This window comes from Silurus aristotelis, assembly GCF_946808225.1.
Source record: "Silurus aristotelis genome assembly, chromosome: 3".
In the NCBI taxonomy this organism is placed as follows: Eukaryota; Metazoa; Chordata; class Actinopteri; order Siluriformes; family Siluridae; genus Silurus; species Silurus aristotelis.
In genome coordinates this window covers 3,939,243-3,949,897 of record NC_139576.1, presented here as the reverse complement: position 1 = coordinate 3,949,897, position 10,655 = coordinate 3,939,243, and the positions used below count along the sequence as shown (strand labels likewise).

The 10,655-nt window shown below is 39.4% G+C and overlaps 1 protein-coding gene and 1 long non-coding RNA gene across 3 annotated transcripts in view; both read right to left on the bottom strand.

Annotated features, from left to right (window-relative positions):
- LOC310723387 lies at window positions 1-2,445 on the bottom strand. The gene is made up of 3 exons (XR_014532663.1): window positions 2,376-2,445; window positions 869-1,017; window positions 1-94 (listed from the first exon to the last, which is right to left on the bottom strand). It is a non-coding gene; the product is annotated as an uncharacterized lncRNA (long non-coding RNA).
- A 790-nt stretch (window positions 2,446-3,235) lies between these two features.
- LOC310723346 (uncharacterized protein) overlaps window positions 3,236-10,655 on the bottom strand; it is a 42,178-nt gene continuing 34,758 nt past the window's right edge. The window contains exons 15-19 of one of the 2 annotated variants that reach the window (XM_083536199.1): window positions 10,358-10,563; window positions 10,102-10,232; window positions 9,495-9,609; window positions 3,837-9,323; window positions 3,236-3,461 (exon numbers count right to left, since the gene is read on the bottom strand). In XM_083536199.1, coding sequence (XP_083392325.1) covers window positions 3,251-3,461; window positions 3,837-9,323; window positions 9,495-9,609; window positions 10,102-10,232; window positions 10,358-10,563 — 6,150 coding nt within the window. In that variant the 3' untranslated portion in view covers window positions 3,236-3,250. The remainder of the gene's footprint in view (window positions 3,462-3,836; window positions 9,324-9,494; window positions 9,610-10,101; window positions 10,233-10,357; window positions 10,564-10,655) is intronic. The other variant, XM_083536200.1, reaches the window with a different exon arrangement.

Below are 10,655 nucleotides of genomic sequence, written 5' to 3'. Positions count from 1 at the left end.
GACATTCCTGAGGACTTCTAGAGCAGAAGGCAGAGTGTCCTGTGGGGGCGTGGCCATCAGGTTTGACAGAAGTGCAGCCATCAGATTTTCCATCCTGTTTATTAAACACAGGCGGAGTAATGCGTAATTACTAGACAGCAGAGGTGGAAGTAATGAAGTACAAATACCTTGTTACTGTATTTAAGTAGATTTTTTTAGTATCAGTACTTCACTGTTTATTTTTGCAGACAACTTCTGTACTTTCTACTTCTTACATTTTTAAACCATATCATTATTTTAGTTTGAATCCATGTGGTAACATGATTGATAGTTTTCAGCACATCAACCTGTTTCTTCATTGGGCGGCTTTTTTAATCCACTGGTGTATCATTTCCTCTCACACACCACAGACGTAGACTAGTTTATGAAGCTCACAACTAGCAGGCAGAAGGCACTAAGAAGTCTGAGGTTAACGTGGATGAGACAGAGGGAGTCAGTAATGAGAACATGACTGAGAACTGAGACATTCCTGATCACCTGATCATCATCATCATCTTTTCTCTGCTTGTGTTCTATACGGTGGATCTTCAGCCTGAATACATTCATTAGAACAACATTCTTATGTATTTATATATTAATATGATGTTAGGTTCAGTTACCAGCGTGACACTAAAACAGGTAGTAATAATCACTACTTTTTACTACTTTAAGTTCATGTCGGAGCCCAAAATTCTTTACTTTAATTGAGTAAAAAATTGCAGTCAGAACTTCAACTTGTACCAGTTTTTTAAAACATGACTATCTGTACTTCTACTGGAGTGAAGGATGTGCGTATTTTTGCCATCTCTGCTGTACAGACTGAGAAAGATCTACTGTGTTGATAGTTTACCTCTGAAACATGAGCTGGTCAGGTGTCCCTGAGAACATCTGGACAAGATTTGGGACATATTCAGCAAGAGTGTGAACATATTCAGACGACAAACCCATTTCCTCGTTGTCTTTGAGTAAAGGAAGAACAATATCCAGAATGCCAGAAAGCTGTGGCAAACAACAAAAGAGAAAATGTGCATATAATGTAGTTAGTTCTTGTTTGGTACTGCATTTTCTATCAAAACCTCGAATGTCTCATTTTTTCTAATATGTCACTGTTTCTATGGTATAGTAGGAGGTGGGAGCTCTGTCTTTAAGGCATAGTATTTTGGATGCGAAGGTCTTGAGTTCGAATCTCAGCCACACCAAGATGCTCCTCCTGGGCCCCTGAGCAAGGCCCTTTAACCCCATAGCTGCTCAGTTGTGTATAAATATTTTATTGTTGACATAGTGAAGTTTACAGAGACGCTTATTTAACATTTATGGAAGGAGTCTCCAGTGTCAGATGGTAGCAGTCTAGGTTTGTTACATTTTCCCTGGAACATAGCAATTTATATGATGAGGATGGTGATGTCAGAGATCGTCTACTTCACTTCGAGCACAATTCCGAAATGTTATGTGTTTATGTAGACATGAGTTAGAGGGCTAAAATGAAATAAGGATCCCGCCCTTGTTCTTTTCCATCACATGTACAGTAGATGTGTTTGTTTACCCCGTGATTAGTTTGTCTTTAAATACCCCTCTGTCACCATTATCCAGATTACATTTACATTTATGGCATTTGGCCGACGCCCAGTTATCCAGCTCGATTCAGCAATAAATCATCAGGTTATCCTGGTTAATTAGGACTAACAACATCATCCATCTAAAATTCTATTGGGATAGAAAATTCTTGAAAAAGGAAAGTGTCTCAGGTATTTGGACATCAAGTAGGTATTTGTTCCACAAGAACATTTTATTGCCAGAACAGAGAAAAGTCTTGAAGCAGGTCTTCCTTGTGTCCTGACTCAGGACTCCTGAGAGATTACAAAGAGTGGTGCACTGGTAGAGGATTGAGAGATTGTGGTGCACAAGGATGAGGGGAGTGTGGTGCAGTAGTAGAGGATGGAGGGATTGTGGTGCAGTAATAGAGGATTGTGAGAGCATGTTGAAATGGTAGAGGATAGAGGGAGCATGGTGGAGTTGTAGAAAATAGAGGGATTGTGGCAGATGTATAGAGGATGGAGGGAATTGTGGAGCAGTAATAGATGATGAAAAGAGTGTGTTGCAGTGGTAGAGGATAGAAGGAACATGGTGGAGTTGTAGAAGATGGAGGGATTAATGTGCAGTAGTAGAGGATACAACTGTAAAAAGATAAACATCTTTTATACAGATATTTATTTTATTTAACTTTCTAATGATCTTCTGACCGATACGTGATGGAGTGATGTACTGTCTAACATTTCAAAAACTTTTGTGATCCACATGACCATGAATAAACACATCTCTACTGTCAATCAAACACACAGTGAACAGTGCAGCTTTACCTGTTCTGTAACAGTATCCAGGTTGTCCACACGCAGGTCTGCTAGGATGCCCCACAGACTCGTGTTTTCTAAATAAAAATAAACAAGTGGTTGGGTGAATGAGTGAGTGAGTGAGTGAGTGAGTGAGTGAGAGAGAGAGAAAAAGAAAGAAAGAAAGAAAGAAAGAAAGAAAGAAAGAAAGAAAGAAAGAAAGAAAGAAAGAAAGAAAGAAAGAAAGAAAGAAAGAAAGAAAGAAAGAAAGAAAGAAAAAGGGTGGACGGACGGACAGACAGACAGAAAGACAGACAGACAGACAGACAGACAGACAGACAGACAGACAGACAGACAGACAGACGGATATATAGATAGATTTCCATTGTTTGTTTGTTCGTTTAATTGAGCAATTAGTGGGTCAATTGTTTGTTTCTTTGTATGTTGTAAGTAAGTGTTTGATTAGTCAGTTGTTTCAGTAGTCAGTAGTCAGTTTAATTGTTTGGGTGTGTGTTTGTTTGTGTGTTGTGTTGTGGTTGGTCACTTTTTTGTTTGTTTATTATGTGTGTTTATTTGGTTAGTTGCTTGTTTGTTTGTTTGTTTGGGTGTGTATTTTGGTCGTTCACTTGTTTGTTTGTTTGGGTGTGCATTTGGTTGATCAGTTGTTTGTTTGTTTGATTGTTTGCTTGTTCAGTTGTTTGTTTAAGTGAGTGGTTAGTTGGTTGGATGTTTTTAAGAGGTAAATTCTTTCTTTTATTCAAAATCCGAAGAAGATGCAAGCATTTGATCTCGTGTTGCTTGTATTTTTTGTTTGTTTGTTTGTTACTATAAAAATACATTTTTGGACCATTCTTAACAATAACAGAAAATCTGATTGAAACATCTCACTATGTTTATTGTGTTATTTATATTATCTGAAAGGATTTGCAAACTTTTGCACTTGGCCATATTGTATTGTTATAACGGAACGGATCATGTATAGGTTTATACTGGAAGAACGTGCCTGGTTTGGGGCTCAGAATGTACTTTGTGATGTTCAGTATGGAGGATATGTAGGTGTTCGCGGTGCTATTCGAAGGCAGAGAATTCAGGATTTCTTCCATCGTAGCCACAACACTGAAACAGAAACATGTACATTCGTTAAATAACTGTAATATGTAATGGGGTCAAAAGAAGCTGATACTGTATGACTATAAAAGTATAAGTGCTACAATATGTTTGTAACATGATTATGCCAGTCTTATGATACATAGTTAAACTACTGGCTGTTTCCATGTACTGAATATCTTTATGAATATCTTTAAGCATGTTATGGGGCAAAGGAAGGCAAAGCCACCAGGACAGCTTACTGTTTGGCCATAAATAAAGCCATAATATGCATGTTGACAGATCTACAACTGACCATTTTTTGTAAAATGCATGTGGTCAAACTAAGATGTGGCCACTATTTATAATTAAAATTGTAATGTGATTTCAAATAAATGTACATACATTTCATCCCACTGGTAAGGTCCGCCTGGGTTCAGCATAGTGTTTACATATGATATGAGGCTCTGGATGCCAGGAGTGAACATTTCTGCCAAATCTGGAGCAGTGGCACTAATAATGCTTTCCATCTCATCCGCAACTTCCTTCAGGAACTGTTGAGCTTGAGCATGGCTGATATTTGGGCTCAGCAGGAGTTGAAGTGAGTTGTAGAAAACGTCAACAACACTGTCATTTGTGTATGTCGAGTCAGTGTAATTGAACATATCCTGCAAGATCACTTTTACCGAATCCATAATGGCTTCTGTGAAGTTTTCACTCTGGAGACCATCGTCTGTCTGGCCGAGCTGCAAGGCGTAGTTCAGAGACTGTAAGATTTGCTCGGATTTGTTGATATAGACCTGTTCCTCTGGTGAAAGCAGTGGAGCCAAGGTCTCCATAAGCTCTTCAAGGTCCGTAGCTGGAACGGTGAAATCGGTCACATTACTGTTCCATTGAAATAGTTTGCTAAATGCAACAGTTAGCTGTGGGTTTGTGATCCAATTTTGCAAAACGTTGAAGTAGTTTTGGATCTCGGCTTCAATATCAGCGGGCAAAGTTTTGTTAGAGATCAAACCTGATGAATTATAAAAGGTAATTTGAAGGTCAAGGTTCATCTTTATCAACTGTAGTTGGCCCTGCATTAGGAATGTGATTGCATTACTGATTTGATTCAGATCTTTACTGTTTAGAGGAGAATGAACCTGGTTAGTTAATGTATATATCTGATTGGACACCAGTGTGGAGAAATTAGCTTGAGCTTCATTGATTGTGGCCATCATCTCCACCATATGGATAAGTGGGTAAAAGGTCTGTCTGAACATGCTATCACTTGTGGCATTCTCCAAGTTACGTAGGTACCACAAGGTGATTTGTGTATACATCTTCTGAGCATAGGAATGTTGTGTCATCAGTGTGGAATTGATCATGTAGTAAGGGTAGCGGTATTCCTCTTCAAATAACATCTTTAAAAGTGTCTCCAGAGTATCAAGCTCCTTTTCGATCAAAGTCACATTTTCCGCATTGAGATTTCCAAGGTTCAGTCGGATACTTTCCAGAATCACTTCAAAGATTTCTTCGGTTACTTCAAGTGGATCAGACTGTAGGCTAGAAATATTATGTAACCCCGTCGCTTCATCATATATCATATTTAAAGTGGATGTAAGATTGGTCTGGAAGCCTTCAAACATTGGCGTTAACTGAAGGAAACCAAATAACCCCTCAATAATCTGCATGGTACATCCTGGCACTGTGGAACCTGTATGTAATGTAGGGTCCTGAAGCAGAGGGTTCAAACATTGTGAGATGTCCATAAGTTTTGAAAGTGCAGTAGAGATGGACGGACGTTCTGATAGTTCAATGGCTTGTTCTAAATCAGAAATGGTGAGATTCAGTGCTTGGAGCATTTCTTGAATGATGTTGATGCTGATATTGGGTGAGCCATTTAACTGCTCAAGGAAATGGATGATCTCACTGATATTGTCCCTTGTATATATAGAAGATTCTGATACGTTCCATGGTAAAAGTAAGGAAAGAATATGACCAGCAATCGAGAAAGTTATATTGCTCTCAATGGGACTTATAGTAAAATTGCCATGTTCTCCTTCTGGTATCATTTCATCAAGCAAAGAGAACATCTGGAAAAGCTGTGACACTCCAGACAAACAGTCTTGACCCTTAGCTGCACACAATGCCAAATCTTCAACCAGGTCACGTGTGTGCTTGAGAGAGCTTTCTAAATAGATTTGTTGCTCATGAGCAAAGAGTTCTCCAAGTTCTCGCAAGATGGCATCCAACACTGCAAATTGTCCCTCGGTTTGGAGCATTTGAATGGACTCTGGCTTCAACAGATGAAGGATGTTCATAACTACAGAGTTGACATGAGTATAGTTCAATCCCCAAGACATAGGCAGATCAGTCTCTAGGCTAGAAATGTTAGTTAACTTCATTATATCATCAAACAGGCTATTTAGAAAGGATGTAGCATCTTCGTGGATGCCTTCCAACATAGGTATAGCCTGAAGGAAACCAGTTAATCCCTCAATAACCTGCATGGTACATTCTGGCACCATGAAACTTATATTAGATCCTTGGGATTGAAGCTGAGAGTTCAGGCATTGGGAAATATTTACAAGCTCTGTGAGTTTTGAAAGTAGCAGAGGCAGGGACAAATTTTCTGATAGGTGTTCAAATTGTTCTAGATCAAAAACTGTGAGATTTAAGGCTTGGAGCTCTTCTAGAATGTTGTGGATGCTGATATTGTTGGAGCCATATAACTGCTCAAGAAGACTAATAATCTCACTGACATTGTCCATTGAATATGCAGAAGATTCTGATATGTTCCATGGTGAGAGAAGGTAAAGTATATGATGGGCAACAGAGAAGGTCATATTGCTCTTGATGGGCATCATGGTGAAATTGGCAAATTCTTCCACTGTTAACAATTCATCAAGCAAAGATAGCATCTGGAAAAGGTGTGAAACATCAGAGAGACAGTCCTGACCACTTGCTGTGCACAAAGCTAAGTCTTTAAACAGAGCATTTGTATGGTTAAAAACACCTTCCATTTGAATCTGTTGCTCAGGAGCCAAACGTTCTCCAAACTCTTGCAAGATCTTACACAGGACTGCAAAGGGTCCCTCAGTTAGAAACATCTGAATTGATGCTGGCCTTAACATATGGAGGATGTACATAATTACAGAGTTGACATGAGTCGAGTTTGAGTCCCCAGACACAGGCAGATCACTCTGAAGGGTAGAAATGTTAGTTAACTCCATTACATGATCCAACACCATATTTAGAAAGGATGAAGCATCCCCATGGAAGTCTTCCAACATGGGTATGGCCTGAAGGAAACCAGTTAACCCCTCAATAACCTGCATGGTACATTCTCGCAACTTGAAACTTATATTAGATCCCTGGGATTGAAGCTGAGAGCTTAGGCATTGTGAAATATTTACAAGCTCTGTGAGTTTTAAAAGTAGCAGAGGCAGGGACAAATTTTCTGACAGGTGTTCGAATTGTTCTAGATCAGAAACTGTGAGATTTAAGGCTTGGAGCTCTTCTAGAATGTTGTGGATGCTGATATTGTTGGAGCCATATAACTGCTCAAGAAGACTAATAATCTCACTGACATTGTCCATTGAATATGCAGAAGATTCTGACATGTTCCAGGGTGAGAGAAGGTAAAGTATATGCTGGGCAACAGAGAAGGTCATATTGCTCTTGATGGGCATCATGGTGAAATTGCTAACTTCTCCCACTGCTATTAATTCATCAAGCAAAGATAGCATCTGGAAAAGGTGTGAAACATCAGAGAGACAGTCCTGACCACTTGCTGTACACAATGCTAAGTCTTCAAACAATGCATTTGTATGGTTGAAAACACCTTCCAGTTTAATCTTTTGCTCAGGAGCCAAACGATCTCCAAACTCTTGCAAGATCTTACACAGGACTGCAAAGGGTCCCTCAGTTTGAAACATCTGAATTGATGCTGGCCTTAACATATGGAGAATGTACATAATTACAGAGTTGACACGAGTCGAGTTTGAGTCCCCAGACACAAGCAGATCACTCTGTAGGTTAGAAATGTTACTTAACTCCATTACATGATCCAACACAATATTTAGAAAAGATGAAGCATCCTTGTGGAAGTCTTCCAACATGGGTATGGCCTGAAGGAAACCAGTTAACCCCTCAATAACCTGCATGGTACATTCTGGCATTGTGGAAGGTATATGCGATGTTGGGTTCATGCAGTGCGAGACATTTACAAGCTCCATAAGCTTTGAAAGTAGCAAAGGTAGGTAAGGAGCCTCTACAATATGTCTGAATTGTTCTAAATCAGAAACAGTGAGATTTAAGGCTTGGAGCTCTTCTAGGATGTTCTGGATGCTGATATTGTGGTAGCCAAATAAATGCTCAAGTAGACTAATGATATCACTTACATTGCCCATTGAATATGGAGAAGATTCTGACATGTTCCATGGTGAGAGAAGGTAAAGTATATGCTGGGCAATAGAGAAGGTCATATTGCTCTTGATGGGCATCATGGTGAAATTGCTAACTTCTCCCACTGCTATTAATTCATCAAGCAAAGATAGCATCTGGAAAAGGTGTGAAACATCAGAAAGACAGTCCTGACCACTTGCTGTACACAATGTTAAGTCTTCAAACAATGCATTTGTATGGTTGAAAACACCTTCAAGTTGTATCTGTTGCTCAGGAGCCAGACGTTCTCCAAGTTCCTGCAAGATCTTACACAGGACTGCAAAGTGTCCCTTAGTTTGAAACATCTGAATGGATTCCGGCCTTAACATATTGAGAATATACATAATTACAGAGTTGACATGAGTCGAGTTCAAGACCCCAGACACAGGCAGATCACTCTGTAGGCTAGAAATGTTACTTAACTCCATTACATGATCCAACGCCATATTTAGAAAAGATGAAGCATCCTCATGGAAGTCTTCCAACATGGGTATGGCCTGAAGGAAACCAGTTAACCCCTCAATAACCTGCATGGTACATTTTGGCACTGTGGAATTTATATAAGATACTGGGTTCATGCAGTATGAGATGTTTACAAGCTCCATAAGCTTTGAAAGTAGCAGAGGCAGGGACAAATTTTCTGATAGGTGTTCAAATTGTTCTAGATCTGACACTGTGAAATTTAAGGCTTGAAGCTCTTCTAAAATGTTTTGAAGGCTGATATTGTGGGAGCTATATAACTGCTCAAAAAGATTAATAATCTCACTGACATTGTCCATTGAATATGCAGAAGATTCTGATATGTTTCGGGGTAGGAGAAGGTAAAACAAATGATGTGCAACAGAGAAGGTCATATTGCTTTTGATGGGCATCATGGTGAAATTGGCAACGTCTCCCACTGCTTTCAACTCTTCAAGCAAAGAAAGCATCTGAAAAAGATGTGAAACATCAGAGAGGCAGTCCTGACCACTTGCTGCACACAATGCTAAGTCTTCAAACAGAGCATTTGTACGGTTGAAAACACCTTCAAGTTGTATCTGCTGTCTAGGAGCCAAACGTTCTTCAAGTTCTTGCAAGATCTTACAAATGACGGCAAATTGTCCCTTATTGTGAAACATCTGATCAGATGCTGAACTCATCATATGGAGAATGTTCATAACCACTGACTTGGGTTGACTGTAGTTTAAGCTCCCTGACCAGAGAATCCCAAACTCTCCCAGGCCAAAGGTTTTCAATGTGTCACCCAACATGGCAAGCAAGGTGTCTTCATCTAGCTCATTAGTTGGTGGGTTATTCAAGAGAAGCTGTAGGTTCTGGTTGACCAAATCAGTGAGGTTCAATGAAATGTTATTTGGTGACCCATCAGCAAAAAAATGCCCGGTGTTATTAAGAAATTCTGGTAGATGACTCATGTAGGTGTCTGTTATGATGCCTTTCAGTAGGAACGCTGCTCCCTGGATAAGCCTAAAAGCAGTGCAAAAATATATTAATAAAAAAAGGTATATCCTTTATAGACACAACATACCAATCATTATTCCCGTTAATGTAAAGATGAATTTGATGATTAAAATACTCAATGTACCAGAGAAAACCTAGAAATAAATTCAATATTATAAATAAAGGAATTTCTCATACCTCAGAAGGGCAGCTGGATTCTTTTTGATTTCCTGGATTAAAGATCCAACCATTGGAACAAATTCCTCCCATGTAAATACAGTGTTACAGATAGTATCATTTGGGGTGAAAGTACCTAAGCAAAAAGGACAACAAATGATTTGTTTCAGCTAAATATATAAAAAGCATATTTACATTTATGGCATTGGGCAAGTGCCCCTTATCCAGAGAGGATTACAAATAAAGATTAAGCATAGAATGACCACCTGACCACCAAAACAGCCCTGACCCATCAAGGCACAAATACAACCAGACCCTGGAAGATGTGCTTTGGTATCTGGCTCCAAAATGGATACAGATCCTTTAAAGCCTGTAATTTGTTAGGTGGGGCCTCAATGGATTGGAATTGTTTGTCTAGCACAGGGGTCACCAACATGGATTGTGTGACACTTGTTGTTTTTGGTGCTATAGACACTGTTAGCTACTGAACCCTCAGCAGGTCTAGATTTACTATTAGTACTCCGAACTCTACAAAATTTGTACGTACAATTCTTCAAAACTTTTAAGTCTAAAGCGAATTATTCCTCACTGACAGTGATTACATGGTCTGATGTGTGCGTTCACTTACAATTTGGTGGTCCAGTGATATTAGGTTCGAAGGTCATGACCCAGTATGCTACTTGGAAGTACGGCTCCATGGTCGACCACTGACTGCTGTTCTGAAGTACTGACCCTATCATTGCGAACTCCTCAAAACTACTGGAGGGGAGAACAGGCAAAAGGGCAGAACATCATATAATGCTGAAAAATAAAACACTGCAGCAAAAAGGAAAGAGGCATAACAGTGAAATTGTCTGGTAAATCATCCAAGCATTTTTTCTGACCTGTTTAGAAGGATCTCAGACCAGTCGATGGTTGAGTTGTGTGGGATTTGATTGAAAAGTGTGTCTTGGATGAGCGCAACAATGTCCTTGAAAGAGTCACTGTACTGTAGTGCAGTGCTGTGTAACCTGTGCCATTCAGCCAGTATCATAGTGGGGGTGACACTGTACACCAAAGTGCCATTAAATACACTGGATAAGTGATTGAGCTACAAGGGCCATAAATCAGAAACATTAATCTCACACAGCAGTAAAAATCAAGGACAGATCATACAAATTTCAACTAAAATAATCTTAAAAA